The 16,506-nt window shown below is 35.6% G+C and overlaps 4 protein-coding genes across 4 annotated transcripts; 2 read left to right on the top strand and 2 right to left on the bottom strand.

Annotated features, from left to right (window-relative positions):
- The first annotated feature begins 760 nt into the window (after window positions 1-760).
- On the top strand, window positions 761-3,034 carry LOC124630568 (CD2 antigen cytoplasmic tail-binding protein 2 homolog). Its single transcript, XM_047164529.1, has 3 exons — window positions 761-1,048; window positions 1,823-2,135; window positions 2,491-3,034. The coding sequence occupies exons 1-3, from the start codon at window positions 866-868 to the stop codon at window positions 2,985-2,987; spliced, it is 993 nt and encodes a 330-aa protein (XP_047020485.1). The 5' UTR covers window positions 761-865; the 3' UTR covers window positions 2,988-3,034.
- LOC124630558 (GPI ethanolamine phosphate transferase 1) lies at window positions 2,224-7,716 on the bottom strand. Its single transcript, XM_047164517.1, has 12 exons — window positions 7,373-7,716; window positions 6,820-7,275; window positions 6,608-6,738; window positions 6,317-6,516; window positions 5,621-6,110; window positions 5,367-5,542; window positions 5,080-5,267; window positions 4,780-5,006; window positions 4,492-4,685; window positions 4,181-4,282; window positions 3,370-3,561; window positions 2,224-3,290 (listed from the first exon to the last, which is right to left on the bottom strand). Exons 1-12 carry the CDS (start codon window positions 7,567-7,569, stop codon window positions 3,045-3,047), a joined length of 2,799 nt encoding a protein of 932 aa, XP_047020473.1. The 5' UTR covers window positions 7,570-7,716; the 3' UTR covers window positions 2,224-3,044.
- Window positions 7,717-10,136: 2,420 nt separating this feature from the next.
- On the bottom strand, window positions 10,137-13,126 carry LOC124630970. Its single transcript, XM_047165036.1, has 3 exons — window positions 13,052-13,126; window positions 10,729-11,115; window positions 10,137-10,483 (listed from the first exon to the last, which is right to left on the bottom strand). The coding sequence occupies exons 2-3, from the start codon at window positions 11,076-11,078 to the stop codon at window positions 10,276-10,278; spliced, it is 558 nt and encodes a 185-aa protein (XP_047020992.1). The 5' UTR covers window positions 11,079-11,115; window positions 13,052-13,126; the 3' UTR covers window positions 10,137-10,275.
- On the top strand, window positions 12,868-13,903 carry LOC124630981. Its single transcript, XM_047165047.1, has 2 exons — window positions 12,868-13,289; window positions 13,672-13,903. Exons 1-2 carry the CDS (start codon window positions 12,952-12,954, stop codon window positions 13,892-13,894), a joined length of 561 nt encoding a protein of 186 aa, XP_047021003.1. The 5' UTR covers window positions 12,868-12,951; the 3' UTR covers window positions 13,895-13,903.
- The last annotated feature ends 2,603 nt before the right edge of the window (window positions 13,904-16,506 follow it).

Genomic DNA, 16,506 nt, shown 5'->3' with positions numbered 1-16,506 from the left:
GGAAGCTATAACAATAGTACAACAGTTTTAAAATCCATCACCCATATTTTCACTCATTACAAGAATTCATGGGCTCCCTAGTTGTTAGGTTTACGAAAATGTAGCTAACCTGTGGAACGATATATTGCAACCACCATAGGATTCACTTTTACAAGTATAAACGCAACACTTTTTCACCATTTAAATAGTTTAAATTGATTTAATACAAAAAATATAAACAAAATTTTAAATGCTGATTACGCGCCAAGAATGTTCAGGGTTACCGCTAGAAAAAAAAAAAAACAAAATAAAAATTTATGTTGTTTATGTTTTAAGAATAATAATTTATATAAATAATTTATTCGTATAATAAATTAATGCGATTTTTATTAATTTGTTGACTTACAATTGTTAAAATAATATAAAAATATATGTGACTCAATTGTTTTTTTGGGAAGACAAAACTGTTGATCCCAACATTTTTTTATGCTGGCAAGGTGTTAGAAAGAGACAAACAGCCTCCGTTCTAACTATCCCTCTCGGCTCGGATTTGCCTCTGTGTATTATGCAACAAATTTAGTACCTTATTTTCTTGGAATAGAGTTCATTTTCGTAAATATATATTTCGAGCGTGCGCAATCTTGTTTATTATATTACATCTATGGTAGTGGCCTAGTGGGTAATGAACAGCCACTACCGACTTCTCAATACTCCATTACGGTTGATTTTTCGCATTGGTAACCCTGTTTTTGACATAAGTCAGATCCACGTTCTGTCATAGTCATTTTGACTTGTTTATTGTCACTCGTTGATTTCAAAGCGTCTTTCAGAATAATTACAATAGAGGTATTTTTTAAGTTCTTTGGTGCTTTTTTATTGTGAAATTATGGCTAAACGATCAGCCGATGAAGCTTTTCTTGTGGAAGAAACAATAAAAAAAACAGAAGGTAAAAAGCACTCTCTAGATTCTGATGAAGAGGACAGTGGAGCGGAGGAAGAAAGGAATAATGTTCTCCATGCAGATGACATCGAAGGTGAGGAAGACGGAGTTGGAGGAATGGAAGGTGAAGTGAGTACCTGTCTATAGCCATAGGATATTATTTTAAGTTTTACAATATAAGACAGTTGAATGTTTTCAATGCTTATCACAAAACCTTGATCTTTTCTATAATACGTCCAAGGCCGATTTCTGCAACGGTGGCTGTTCTCATATAAGGAGATCAGCCAGCTACGCAGGACATATTAAAGTGCAGACACAAGTGCACTCACTATTCCTTTACTCTCATAGCCCTATGGAATCAGGCGCAGGACCGACATTAACGTGTTCTTTGATGCATGGGTGAATGAAACAACCTCCAGACAATGGGCTGCTTTGTGAAACTATAAAACAAACAAAGCGATTTCTGTCCAACCCGGGAATCAAACCCAAGACCTGAGTCATAGCAGTCACGTTTGCGACAACTATACCAATGAGGCAGTCATCTTCTATGCTATAGTTCGGCCATTCAGAGAATGCGTTCCTGACACGTCGCGATTGAACTGACGACGTAACTTTGCAATGGCGTTGCAGTTACGATAAAAATATTTTTGCTGGTTGTTTACCGTTTTAACAATTGAGGAGCATTAAAACAACATTATTATATCAATAATCAATGAATGTTATTACGTCGTCAGTTCAATCGCGACGTGTCAGGAACGCATTCTCTGAATGGCCGAACTATAACATAATATATGTTTAATATTAGCATTGATCTTTTCTGTACTAGCATAATTAATCAGTTATTTGATTTGTTGCTTGATCTAAAGTACTTCCCAAGTTTAATTAATCCTAAATATTTTGTAGATTACCATAACTCCATTCAATATGAAAGAAGAACTGGAAGAGGGCCATTTTGATAATCAGGGTCATTATCATTGGAAGAAAGAGAAAGAAATTAGAGATGGCTGGCTGGACAATATAGATTGGGTCAAAGTGAAGGGCCGGCCAGAAGATAAGTACAAGGTTCACAAAGACAGTGATACCAAAGGGCTTGGTGACGAATCCAGTAGTGAAGAGGATGAACCAGAAGAAAAATTTGATTTGTTAGAAAATTACAAAGAAATATTCAAGCACATGAAACCCAAGGAAACCATTGCAAAGACCCTTCAGCGTCTTGGTAAGCTACTACAGTTGTTAAAAAAATCTCTATGTCTCAATAATAACATGTTCCATAGTAGAGTATTTTAATGTAAAGGTAGACAACATTTGAGCACATGAGTTTATTTAATTGAGTATATTTTAATCACACATAGAATTAAAAACTATTCTACTTAGAAACCTTAAACTACAAAGCACATTATACACACATTATTATAGTGCTTATATGTTATAAGTGATATGCTAATATGGATATTGTAATGTGGACATAAATCTATACCAGAGAAATGGTTATAATATTCGTATACAGAACAACTACTCCACTTAAAACCTTATTACAATAACACTACAGCAAGTACATGTTATATTTTCAGGTGCAAGCTCCAAAATATCAAGTGCAGAGCGCTGGAAAAGGAAAAAAGCAGGTATTGTTGATGAAAATAGTACAATTGTTACTAGAGTAACAGAGCTGGCTAACCAAATCCTGACCAAGCTGGGTAACATGGACATTTACCAAGAAACATATGAAAAAATTGAGGCTGTTATAGCTAAGCATGAAAATAAAAAAGAAGACACTGATTTGGATATGTACGCTGATGACTTTGATCAAAAGGAAAAGAGTGTTTTGGACAAAAATAATCCAGCTGGAACTGAAACTGAGAAGAAGGATGAGGAGGAAGAACAGCAAGAAGTGAAATGGGAATTCAAGTGGAATCAGAATGATGAAGACACGTCAGGACCTCATTCTACTGAACAAATGCAAAAATGGTCATCAGAGGGATACTTCAAAACTGGTGTTTGGGTTAGAAAGCAAGGCGAAGACAGTCAGTTCTACACATCCAATAGAATAGACTTCGAACTATACTTGTAAACTTACAAACTAATATAATGAAATAAAACCTAATTATAAGAATAAAACTCAGTTTTTTTACACATATTTTTTTCGACTTTTAAATAACTTATCAGTAAGACTATAGATACTCAAATCAGTTAGCGATGTCGCTATTTGATTTATAATAACAATAAACAATGTGATCACTTGCACAATGACAAACTGAGAAATAGATGTTCCAATCTCAAGCCAGCTTCCAGTATTTTTTACATTATATAACAGCTGTACTCCCATTAAGTTTGAAAATATCAGTACCATGATATTTAAATAACCAGCAGGTGCCTGAAAAGGAAAGAAAAGAAGTAAGCCTACATTTGTATTAATTTTTTGTGCAGATTTTTTAAATATAATTTTAACATACCTTAGTTAAATGCTGTACAGCTCTAAAACAGCACCCTACACTCAAAATAGGTGCCAAAGTTTTCAATAATATGAGTGTTGTTATTATAAAGGGCTGGAACGATGTGATAAAACAGGTCACCCATCTGACTTCAAATGAGTTCAGTGATGCTATGTTACCTGTACCAAAAAACGCTAAAATAATGTACAATACCTGATTTTTTATGTTAAGGAACATCTTTTAAAAATTATTATGATTTCCTCATAGTGGATTAATTAACGACCTCGGCGGCTGTTGCTGTATAAGAAGATTAGCCAGCTGCGCAGGACATGTTATAGTGCACAAGCGTTTACGCAGATACTCGCACTCACTGTTTCATCACTCCCATATCCCGATGGGACGGCAATCAGACACGGTCGGACAGAGATCAAACGCAGGACCGACATTACGTGCTCTCCGATGCACGCGTATCAATTAAGTACCAACATCATACCATCATCATCATCAACATGGCACCGGGCTGCTTTGTAAGTTTCGAAAACACACAAAGCGATTTCGGCCCAAGTCGAACCCGAGACCTCGTGGACAGCAGCTGCGGTTACGACAGGCAGCTAAGGTTATTAATTAATGTAGTTGAAATATAAGAGGTTCAAATATGTACAAAATGCTGCTGTTTCAATAATGGTATTTCAATTAAGACTGATTCATACTCGGTCAGCCTGCTGGTCTTAAAAATAGGCGTGTTCGAGAACGGAAATCGAAGGCACTGCATATTATGTCAAGCAATATGTACTCTGTTGACCAGACTACATATTTTCATTCAAAAGGATACACAAAAGTATGCTCGTCTAAAGTCTTGGCCACATATTTCTCTCTCGATTATAGGGATTTTCTTTCGTTCACTATTGTCCTTTTCAAAAGTGGTCTCGACTAGCTACAAATTAAAAATTAAATGAATTAGGTTATTAATGATTTTACTATAAGATAAAGATAAACTTTTTTTTGTTTTATACCATTAAGGCTAAACATAGCCCATGTAGCTCCCCAGCAGCTACACTATCCTCAAGTAATTTGGGCTATATTCTTTTCGGATAAGGGAAGTAGTTCCCCCGGGACGATTAATTGTAAATAAATAACAATTACCCTCATATTGTGTGCATGCTTCAATCTAAACTCAATAAATATCCAACACATCAAATTCATAATTAGAGCAACTATAAAGAGCCCTTCATGTGAGACTGATAAAAGCAGGTAAAAGTTCAGAATTGATGTGTTAATTGCCATGAGGCGACAAATCAGTCTTCTTGTAAATAGGAGTGGTAGCACCAGGCAAATAACTGCAACATGATAATATGCAGAAATTAATAATTTTTGTGGTGAGTTGCAACATTTAACAATAATGATAACTGAACCATATTCAGTTGTATTTACCTGCTGTAACCCATGCTAGAGCTTGATAAGAATGTAATACTGGTGTGCCTTGTTCAAATCTTTTAGATTGAACATAAATATTATGAAGGGATGTCATTAATAATACTGCTTGAATCACAGAGAGTACAATTTCGCGGTTATTCTCATCATTATTGGAACAGAGTGGTAATAGTATTTTATAAATATACAGCATAGTTGCAATTAACCAAATAATACCAGCAGTTATGCTGAAAAAAAAATCATTACTTAGTATGCATGTTTTGTATGTTTCATACTTTCCAATAGAATAAAAATACTTACACTAGATCAATGTTAACATTCTTGCCCACGACAGGCATGAAAGAGAACACACTAAGTAGCAGACACCCAACAGGCCAAGCAACAAGTACTGGCTTTGTTAATTGATGTCTTGTCGAAGAAAGAAATGGCCACACAGCCATACCCACAAGTGGAATGCTCAACATCCACCTGTGTGTAAATGACAAACCCTGAAAATATTTTAATTTAATCATACATATTGACATTTGATTTTACTTAGTAAATTAAGTATTTCCTGATAAATAATACAGTTTAATAGTACTCCTTACCAATGCAACAGAACCGAGGGTATAACATACAACTTGAATTAAAAACATTTTAGTATTTCTGTTTTTTCTGAACTGGCTTTTCACCAGTAACCAAAGGGATTGCGATGATAGGGCATACCACCACAAAAAAATGGGCATCAAGGTATACAAATTGTACTGCAGTGGTAAATGCTGAACTGAAAATAAAAGGCTTTTTTAATCGAAACTAACCAAGATAATGACAATTTCTAATTATTTCGAATAAGAAATCTTACCACAGACTAAATAAACTGATACAAAGCATAGGAATGCAGATATTATATCAAGGAATGTCTGTTTTTTCGGAGATGCAAAACTCTTCAAAATTGAAGTTCCTGTTTGAGTATGAAACCTTTGTTCTGATAACTGTCTTAGTAAACATGCTATCCATCCCAAAAACGATAAAGTAACCAATATGAGTAATGGTTGTTGGTAGTAATTATGATAATATGTCAGCCCTGAAAGACTCAATTGTATAATCTCCTCACTTAACATTATCAATTTCTCATAATCTTCATCAGCAACTAGCTTTTCTGTGAATTCAATAAGCTCTTGGTATTTTGCTTTACTAAATGGTTCATAAGGTTGGTATATATAAGCAATAGCATGTTCCTCCACATCAAGTCTTTTCTTATTATATTGTGATGCTAATTGCCTACTATTACTATATATAGCTTTAGCTTTGTTAGACAGGGTCATATCAAATAGTTCAGTTGTTAGTTTCCCCTGAAATGAAAAATCTATTCTATCAAACAGTGTTAGTTTTCATGCAAGATTTGATATTTTTGAATACAGTATAAAGAACAAAAGAATATTTATGCATAGTGTAGCATATAGTTCTCAGTATTCAGACAGAATAAGACAGACAGTCCTCCCACGACAGTGTGATGATAATGATATGACTATATCTTTTCCGACAGTTTAATACTTACTCTTGAATTGACAGGAACTGGAATAGAAAGAATTGTAGACATAATGGGGGACAAGTCCACTTGATTTATATCTAGTCTATGATCCAAAGACATTCCAATTGTTTCAGGATCTCCTTGCTGCATTTCTGTTTGTTTCACGCCTGAGCCCCATATGACATAAGGGGTTTGTGTTTCATGATCATCACCAGCCCCATGTGAACCTAAAACACATTGTTTTATTACTTAACAACTTACTCCTTTCCAAAGTATTTGATTCAGGTCATTAAGTGCTGAATGAACAATGTTATCTACCCCAATCGGTCATGCCATGGTCTGAGGTCATCAAAAATGTGGTCTTGCCATCATCACCATAATAATCTCGAATAACTTGTTCTATTTCCTTTATTCCTTCGTCAACATATTTCAAGGTTGATAAAAAATTCCTGTAAATTGAATTTAATCAATTATTCATCTATAATTATTGTTTTATTCCACATAGTACAATAAATAACATAGGAACATACTGTGTCTTTGGCTTATGTGTATGCCCAGCAGTATCTGTTCCCAAAAGATGCAAGAAGAATATGATTTTATTGCTTTGCAATTTTTCTTTAAGAATATCATTACTCTTTGCATTATGAAAAAAGTTTTTCACTTTGTCAAAAACCCATGCGTCCAATAATGTTGTATTTTTATCTGTACTGAAGCTCTGATCATAAGGGTCAAAGTCATGGACAACTATGTGATCATCAATGTTTGCTTTGGTGAATATATTCACTATGTCATAAGTACCCCAACACCAAGTGTAGAATGTTTGATTAAATACTGAATCAAAATCAACAGGGTTTTCTTTCCAGCCTTTTGCTACAGCTGACGGGTCTTCATAAAAGCCTGCAATTACTGCCACATGACCTGGACGTGATTCTGTTGGAACTTGAGTATTAGATATTCCCCATCTGCCATAAGAATTTGCCACAGATCTGTAATTTAAATACATGAAAAATACATTTTAAATTGTCTATACATACAACACAAAGCATTTAATTTATGAAATTGTTTTATAAGTAGTAAACAAACCTCAGGTAGGGCATTGTAGTGTAATTTAAGAATGATTCCGCTCTTAGTCCATCCACTACGAAAAGGACCAGCCTTTCGGCTAAATGTTCATGCCGGGGCTGATAAGGCTCCACATTTTTTACAATAGGTGATTTAAAATATATGTCAAATATAGAAAACAAAAACACAAAATGTACGAATAATCCCACAAAAAACATCTCTTATCCGGTTTGGTTGGACAAAACCTTCAATACATGCTTACAACAACTTATTTCTTTCTTCCTACCGAGTTGACGTCTCGACCAATCTCGACATACAAAATATTATTTTATTTTATTTTTAAAATAATTTTCCATTTAGTACCTAGTTAAGTGTGTTAATTTCATTCTAATAAAATATTCAAATATTTACATAATATTTACATTAATTTTAAAAATTAAAAATAAACTTATATATAAAAAAAAAAACATACAAAATTGATTATTGATTTTTATGATCTGTCAAACTGACTGACAGTAAAAGGAGGGTGAAACCCAATGGACGTAATAACCAAACAGGAATGGTTTGGCTCAAAGGACAATGCCAGGGTCTGGGCTCATAGTTTGCCCAGCAGTGGGAGTAGTTCCAGAGGGTTCCTTAGTGCACTCTGAACACGTAATGCAAATATTTTTGAAATCGCTCCCTGGGGTCCCGAGGAAAACCAGTTCAAATATTCTCCATGAAGAGTCACTTGACAAGGCCTGAGCCATTTGCCCAGTAGTAGGAGTGTTTGGAATCGGTTCTTTACTTCACTCTTAACACGAAATTAAAATATTTTTGAAATCGGTCCCAGGGGTCCCGAGAAAAACCGGTTCAAATGTTCTCCTTAGATATTCACTTAACAAAGTCTTTGGCATTTGCCCAGTAGTGGGAGTGGTCAAAATAGGTTCTTTACTACACTCTTAACATGAAATCCAAATATTTTTGAAATCGGTCCCTGGGGTCCGGAGAAAAACCGGTTCTAATATTCCACATGAACTGTCGCTTTACAACGCCTATGTCATTTGCCCAGTAGTGGGAGTGATTGAAATAGGTTCCTTACTTCACTCTTAACATGAAATTAAAATATTTTTAAAATCGGTCCCAGGGGTCCTGAGAAAAACCGGTTCAAATGTTCTCCTTAGATAGTCACTTAACAAAGTCTTTGGCATTTGCCCAGTAGTGGGAGTGATTGAAATAGGTTCCTTACTTCACTCTTAACATGAAATTAAAATATTTTTATAATCGGTCCCAGGGGTCCCGAGAAAAACCGGTTCAAATGTTCTCCTTAGATAGTCACTTAACAAAGTCTTTGGCATTTGCCCAGTAGTGGGAGTGGTTAAAGTAAATTCTTTACTTCACTTTTAACATGAAATTAAAATATTTTTGAAATCGGTCCCTGGGGTCCGGGTGAAAAACCGGTTCTTATATTCCACATGAACAATCGCTTCACAAAGCCTGTGCCATTTGCCCAGTAGTGGGAGTGATTGAAATAGATTCTTTACTTCACTCTAAACATGAAATCAAAATATTTTTGAAATCGGTCCCAGGGGTCCCGAGAGATTAATCTGATAAGACTTTTCTGCCAAATAAGTCTTAGGATCTCGCTGTCAGGATCCAGTGCTGGAAAATGTTGGAATGGGTTTTTTTTACTGTGATTTTCAAATAAATTCTAAAAGCGTTGGATTCTAATAAGAACTGACAATGATTTTCTGAAAAAAAAGGCAATTACCGCAATATTTTTGAATTTACGGTTTAAATCTACAAGGTGCCTGCGCAATAAGCTATCTTCTAGAAAAATCTTATCAAGAGGAATAAAATAAGCTCGAACATGAGGTAGTTAGTAGATACCGTTGAGGAGTTCCCTCGTCTCTCTGTCGTCTCCATTGTCAGGTCAGATCTTAACCTTTACAGTTTTGTGGTGTCTGACACATATACCCGAATGACAAGGTTTTACTCGATATGTGTCTACAATTTTTCGAGAGTCGCTCCCGATTTTTTTAGAGGTTCCATCACCAGACCCTGGGCCGGATGACAAATGAACCATTGAGGAAGTAAGCCCTTACAAACAATAAAATAATTGTTGAAATCGATTGGTAAACGACGGAGTTATGCACGTACAAACGTAAAAAGAATACAAATGAATTAAGAACCTCCTCCATTTTTGGAAGTCGGTTAACAAAAAGTAGTCGTGTACAATACCTCGTATTTGTCAATGAATATAATTTATTTCAATTAAGGTAATAAAAGTGGAATAGTTAAGAGTTCATAAGCTTATTTTTATGTAATATTGAATAAGAGTCAAACCAGTTTTTCTCAGGACTCCCGGGATAGATTTCGAAATGCTTTGGTCTGGGACCTAATATAAGCCTATGGAACATAATACACTATGCAGTTACTGTGGGCAACACTTGAGCCCAACTTCCATACAAAGATTAGCATTGTCCTTTGATTTTTGACCTCGAATAACTTTCGACGCACACATGGGATTGATGGGGCCTTTTAACATTTTATTTATAATAGTAAACCCTAGCTCTTCACCAATATTTGGCTTTCCGGGAATATCGTTATTTGACCACTACTTTTATGTTCTAAATTGACCGGGCTATAAGACCGCAAGAAAAGTGGTGAGTGTGGTTCCACGCTATAACGAATTTTATCATAAGCTTTAGATATAATTAATTAATCAAATCAATATGAAATAAAATACCAAAAAATATTTTTCTTCATTTATTATTACGCGTATAAGTATGTACAATGGAACTTTAAAACTATAAATAAGAACAATAATAGGCTAAGTAAGAATTGTTTAAAATTAGTAATCTATATAAGTAGTAAATTGTATATACCTACATCTTACAAACCAAATAAGAAATAGACGATTGTTTCGCCAATATATTGTCTTGCTATGGAATTCCTGCAACCAGTAAATTGTGTAGCTCTTGCTCCTGCACTGTTTCTAATAGTTTCAAAACTATATCGGTAGGAATCTTTTCGTCTAATTTTAAATCTTCTAGAGAAAGGCCCAGAGTCATAAACGCTCTGCGAACTTGTCCAGCACTAAGCCATCCTCTATCGTTCGGATCAAAACTTTTGATAACAGCCTTTAGATGTCTAAAAAATAAATTAAAATCTTATAAAAATGTAACGGGAGTTGGAAACCCAGAGCAGAGTCTAGTCGTCACTGAACATGGCGCGAGTGGCTGAGCAGACATCAATTTTGAGCATCACGGGAGAAGGAGGTAGGGGTTGAAAATGATTATTCATGTGCGTGTACTTTTACTTAGAATTTAAATGGAGGCAGCCATTGAATTTTGCGAGAACTGTAATAGGAATGTATCGTAGATATGAACATTTACCTTTCCTCAAATAATACCGGAGCAGCACTGAGACCGGCCCGAAATAACATACATTCATCCAAAAGTTGCACGATGTAATCTGCTATATTCATGGAGCCTTTACTTTTACTTTGAGTGGCTATTATTTTGGTAAGGATGAATCTGATAAGTTCAGGAATACGATGCTCTCGCAAATAATTTTCTGTACGGGAGACTATTGATAAAACGAATTTCTTGCGCTCTGAAATAACTTCTTCTTCAGACGATTCCGCCGATAAGAGACATTTACAGACTTCTATGGGTTCTGGAGTTGGAACAGATGATAAACGTTCCAAAGCAAACACAGGTTCCTCCTCTTCCAAGAATTCCATTACGGAGCTTTCCTTATCTTATCACTGATCAAGAATACTTTAAAAAATAATATTTAATATTAATAAATGATTTTAAAGATTGTTGACAATGCAAATGTAATAAAAGCTTTTGATTGTAATTATCAAAAATCTTATATATTATAATTGTATGCCAGTTATATAAATGATATCTCAATGTCACACAATAGAATAATATTTCAAAATTTTGGTTTGATCTCCTTTGATCAACGACACTGACCTCTATATATACCACTATAAAATGAAAGTAAAGTGGTAAATATAGAGGTCAGTGCTCAACGATCATAAAAACAGAACGACCACATATTATACAGGGGCCCGATTCTCCTAAGTTAATAATGTCAAAATCGAATAGAAATCTAATCGCAATAGCAGTTTTAACCATATCGGGCATTCTGCTACTAATAAAAGACCAATCGTATTCGATTGACATTTGATTGGCGTACGATTGGTCTGCTATTTTGGTAATTTTGATCTATACGGTAGTTTGCTGTACAATCATTTTGCAATCGTAAATCATTTGCAGACAAAATGATTCATTATTGAATGACAGAAAAGGATAAAAACGTTTATTTCAAAGAAAACATAGCGGAATGCCACATACGCTTCAATCGTAATCGAGTCGGGATCGGATCTCAGTCGAATCGAGTCGAACGTCAATCGAATGTTGCTTAAGTAAAATTAGGAGAATCGGGGCCCTGGTAGAAAAAAAGAGACCCCTTTTATGGGAAATCATCAAATGACTCCTCCTGCTGTGGTTTAGCAGCGGTGAGATACTTTTACTGACTAAAATTCATCATGTTGCTTCGTAGGCCTTTTATGTACTAGGGCCGCGATAATTCTTTCGAACAATCAAGCAGTCCCGGCAGGCCTTAGGCCTTGCTAAGCCCCGCTGGGGTTTTCTGACATCTCTTTGAGGCGCGCGTGGAACAACGCGCGCTGCCTGCTTTTGACTATGGGACGTAATATATTACATACAGAGATATAATATGAAAAAATATTTATAGTTTGGGATGTAATATCTTACTTATCTTACTTCTTACCTACTTTATCCTAATCCTAACTAATATTATAAATGTGAAAGTAACTCTGTCTGTCTTTTCTTCACGCCTAAACTACTGAACCGATTTGTGTGAAATTTGGTACAGACATAGTTTGGAATTTGAGAAAGGACATAGGATAGTTTTTATTTCAAAAAAAATATAAAAATAAAAAATAAAATTTATTTCGGACATATAGCGCCATCTATTGCTCAAACCAAAAATATGCCGGAAGTCACTATATCATGCGAACGAAGTCGCGGGCAAAAGCTAGTTATATTATAAATGTGAAAGTTTGTGAGAATGTATGGATGTATGTTTGTTATTCAATCACGCAAAAACGGCTAGACCGATTTGATTGAAATTTGGTATGTAGATAGGTGATACCCTGGATTAACACATAGGCTATTATTTATCAATACACCACGCGGGCGAAGCCGCTGGCGGAAGCTAGCATATTATATCCCATAGTGAAAAGCCGGCTTAAGTAATTTAGGTATTGACTGTTTATAGTGCTGTTTATGCATTCAACTTTTTTGATTAAAAAAATAAATTTTGAATAAATGAACGAACAAAAAAAACTGACGGCTGACGGCTTGGTCTTAGCTTTTGAATCATTTCTGTAAAATTTCTATATTCTGTGATTCGGTAGTGGTGGTTTACGAAGTGGTTTCCTGCCATTGACATAATTTTCTTAGGCTGCCCAATTCAAAGGTTTCCAAAATAGAAATCCTCATTCAATATTTAATTATATTATATTAAAGTTCAGCTTATAAATTCTGTGTACAATAGGCAATAGGGACCTGCTCGTAAACATGGATGAAGAAGATGTTAACAATTGTTCTCACTTCATTGTATGTGAACCGATAAAAACAATTCCTTCTGAACCCATATCAGTATGTAAATGTCTATTACCTGCTGAAGCGTCCCAAGAAGAAATAATATCGGAACATAAAAAGCTGATTTTATCAACAAATGCTCGAGTAAAAGATTATTTGTGTGACCATCGCATTCCTGAGTTTATTAATTATTTAATGACAAAAATAATGGTTGACAGTCCTTCGTGCCCTGCCACGTATACTGCACAGCTTATAGAAAAATGTATGATCTTTCGGGCAGGCCATGGTGTTGCTCCGGTAATATATGAAGACAGGTAATGTTATGAAATGAGGGATATTCTTTTTGATTTTCTCCTATAAATAGTTGATGCCTAAATGGCGCTGATCTAGGTACGTTACTGGAAGGAACGGAGCGTCGCGTCGTATCTTATCAACGTCATACAATTTTAGGGTCGTATAACGGAACGTACTTGTCATCAACAATTTAAAAAATAGAAAATAGGGAATCAAAATGGAATAAAAGGAGAAAATAGGTCAGTCAGATTAGTATCCGAATAATTCTTAGCTCGATGGAATGCCCCGAGAGATGGGCCGATTGATCCTTGTTCGTCAAAAACTTTTTGATGTAATGGCTTATGGGAACTATGTTTGTTTTGATTCTCGTAGTCTGAAATGATTATCTTTTATGTTTTTAAGGCATTTGGAAGCAGTTATCAAAAGCTTTGATCCCAATAATCGAGGATGGCTCACCAGTGGACAAATGCGCAGGGCTTTTAGGACACTGGGTCTTCCTCCAATGGAAACTTCAGATGAAAAAATTCCAAGTGATGTAGTTCTGAATAATTTAAGATCTACTCAAGAACACGAGCTCTATCAATTATTGGTCGCAGGAGTAAAGAAGGACGATTTAAGTCCATAAAAACACATACATAATCCTAACTAATATTATAAATGTGAAAGTAACTCTGTCTGTCTGTCTGTCTGTCTGTCTGTCTGTCTGTCTGTCTTTTCTTCACGCCTAAACTACTGAACCGATTTGTGTGAAATTTGGTACAGACATAGTTTGGAACTTGAGAAAGGACATAGGATAGTTTTTATTAAAAAAAATATAAAAATAAAAAATAAAATTTATTCCGGACATATAGCGCCATCTATTGGTCAAACCAAAAATATGCAGGAAGTCACTATTCCATGCGAACGAAGTCGCGGGCAAAAGCTAGTGGTACATAAAAAAACTTTAGTTTACCGTAGATTTAATTGGATTAGTTGATATGTTTATGGAATAATTTAACTTAAGTTTGTTATATTTACTAAGTAATAAACATTAAAATATGTTCTTACATTATTCTTTTCATATTTTTATTAAAGTCTATAAATTTAATATTTTTATTTTATTCGTGCGAGCGCATCAACAGCGAAATATCGACTGAATGGGTAATGGATGGCCTTTGATTATATATATTGGATGGCGAACCGTTGGCGGCACCGTGCCGTGGCCCGGCGACGACGTCGTAACGTTGTACGGTGACGGCGCCGCGCCGTGCATGATGGGGACGTTTGTTGCCCGTGGTACTACCAATAGTACTACCAGTAGTACCACGGGCAAATTTTTCTTCCCGTAGTACTACCAAGCGGTCTGGTAGTACCACGGGCAAGAAAAAACTACCCGTGGTACTACTGTCAATATTTTAGGTTTTTTTCAACCCTTTTGTTGTCACAGTTGATATTGTCATCCTAGAAAGAGAATTGAAATAAATAATACATAATATAAAACCAACCTCCCAAAAAAAGATACATTAATTGATAATAAGGTAGACTGACTGATTAATTACTTTATGTATTTCACATTATTAAAATTCAAATAACTAAAAAAAAAAAAAATTGAAATATATATTTTTTTAATGTGGATATATTTTGGTACTATTTCGTAAATAGATCTGGTAGTTGTGAAATTTTTCATTGCTCAAAATCGACAAGAGTCAAAAACACTTAGTTTTTTTTTTTCATAAATCAGAATTGAATACATTGATCTCGTGGTATTTACTTGATGTATTTTATGCTATCCTGGTACTTGGTCAGCATTTCCGTCTGGACATTGAAATACTCAGGTAAGTTATGCTGTCTTGGTACACGGGGAGAGCAGTTGAAAAATTTTTAAAGTAATATAAAAAGTCATACAAAAATAACAAAAAAAAAATATGTAAGAAAGAGTCACCTACTCCAAAATAAATTATAACAAAGAAAGAAGATGGATCAAAATTGCCCCACGTCCTATAACAATGTGACGTATCACAAAAAAAAGATAAAAATGTTTAAAAAAATATGGCATACTCTCTGATTTATTTTTTTTACACCTTCATACGAAAAAAATGTTTTAAACATTGTTCAGGCGCTGTTAAGAAAACATCGTTCATAGAACTATTTACGGACTAATTTATTAAATTATTTTGTTGTTCGATAGGGTATGATGTCCTCCTAGCCGATTATCGGCTACGGCGGCTGTTCTCATGTAAGGAGATTAGCCAACTGCGCAGGACATATTATAGTGAACAAGCATTTGCGCAGACACAGGTGCACTCCCTATTCCTTCACTCTCATAGCCCGATGGGACGGCAATCCGACACGACCGGAGAGAGATCAGGCGCAGGACCGACATTTACGTGCTCTCCGATGCACGGGTGTATCAATCACCAACTTCCAGGCTCCGGGCTGCTTTGTGAAAGTCTTCTAAAACCCACAAAGTGATTTCGGCCCGACTCGGGAATCGAACCCGAGACCTCGTGCTCAGCAGCCGCACTTGCGACAACTAGACCAACGAGGCAGTTCGATAGGGTATACCTCACAGGTGGTCCCATAATCATCAGGTCAGGATCTGATGATGGAAACCCTGAGAAATCCATGGCAACTTTTGAAAGTTGTAGGTATGCGCAGGATAAAAACTTGACTATAAGGTGTATGTCTTATAACAATATGCAACAGTGAAGGTTTGGAGCTGACCTGATGATGGAGACGAAAGAAGGTCGAGGGAACTCGACAACCGAATATGTAAACTACCTCGTGTTTGGGCTTATATTATTCGTATTGATGAGAACTTTCCACTTATGCGGATAGTGACAACTGTGCTTGTCACTGAAAAGCAAAAAAAAAAACAATGAAGTCGGTGGGGAAATAAACTTAGGTACATCCATTAGACACCGACTGCTGAGGTAGTTTACATATTTTGTTGTCGAGTTCCCGCGACCTTCTCTGGTCTCCATCTTCGGGTCAGCTCCAAACCTTCACTGTTGCAAAGGTCTATTCAATACAAATAATATAAGCCCAAACACGAGGTAGTTTACATACTCAGTTGTCGAGTTCCCTCGACCTTCTTTCGTCTCCATCATCAGGTCAGCTCCAAACCCTCACTGTTGCATATTGTTATAAGACATACACCTTATAGTCAAGCTTTTATCCTGCGCATGCCTACAACTTTCAAAAGTTGCCATGGATTTCTTAGGGTTTCCATCATCAGATCCTGACCTGATGATTATG

Source organism: Helicoverpa zea, chromosome 1, assembly GCF_022581195.2.
Source record: "Helicoverpa zea isolate HzStark_Cry1AcR chromosome 1, ilHelZeax1.1, whole genome shotgun sequence".
NCBI classification, from domain to species: Eukaryota; Metazoa; Arthropoda; class Insecta; order Lepidoptera; family Noctuidae; genus Helicoverpa; species Helicoverpa zea.
This window is presented reverse-complemented; position numbering and strand designations above follow the sequence as displayed.

What these genes read in the sequence shown, in the direction of transcription:
- LOC124630558 (XM_047164517.1), bottom strand. Translation starts at nt 7,569, where the DNA reads ATGTTTTTTGTGGGATTATTCGTACATTTTGTGTTTTTGTTTTCTATA. An exon ending in CCCTCGGTTCTGTTGCATTG is followed by an intron (nt 5,268 to 5,366) that starts GTAAGGAGTACT and finishes AAATATTTTCAG; the next exon opens with GGTTTGTCATTTACACACAG. An exon ending in AATGTTAACATTGATCTAGT is followed by an intron (nt 5,007 to 5,079) that starts GTAAGTATTTTT and finishes TTTTTTTTTCAG; the next exon opens with CATAACTGCTGGTATTATTT.
- LOC124630981 (XM_047165047.1), top strand. Translation starts at nt 12,952, where the DNA reads ATGGATGAAGAAGATGTTAACAATTGTTCTCACTTCATTGTATGTGAA. An exon ending in CCGGTAATATATGAAGACAG is followed by an intron (nt 13,290 to 13,671) that starts GTAATGTTATGA and finishes TATGTTTTTAAG; the next exon opens with GCATTTGGAAGCAGTTATCA.
- LOC124630970 (XM_047165036.1), bottom strand. Translation starts at nt 11,078, where the DNA reads ATGGAATTCTTGGAAGAGGAGGAACCTGTGTTTGCTTTGGAACGTTTA. An exon ending in CCGGTATTATTTGAGGAAAG is followed by an intron (nt 10,484 to 10,728) that starts GTAAATGTTCAT and finishes TTTATTTTTTAG; the next exon opens with ACATCTAAAGGCTGTTATCA.
- LOC124630568 (XM_047164529.1), top strand. Translation starts at nt 866, where the DNA reads ATGGCTAAACGATCAGCCGATGAAGCTTTTCTTGTGGAAGAAACAATA. An exon ending in TTGGAGGAATGGAAGGTGAA is followed by an intron (nt 1,049 to 1,822) that starts GTGAGTACCTGT and finishes AATATTTTGTAG; the next exon opens with ATTACCATAACTCCATTCAA. An exon ending in AAAGACCCTTCAGCGTCTTG is followed by an intron (nt 2,136 to 2,490) that starts GTAAGCTACTAC and finishes TTATATTTTCAG; the next exon opens with GTGCAAGCTCCAAAATATCA.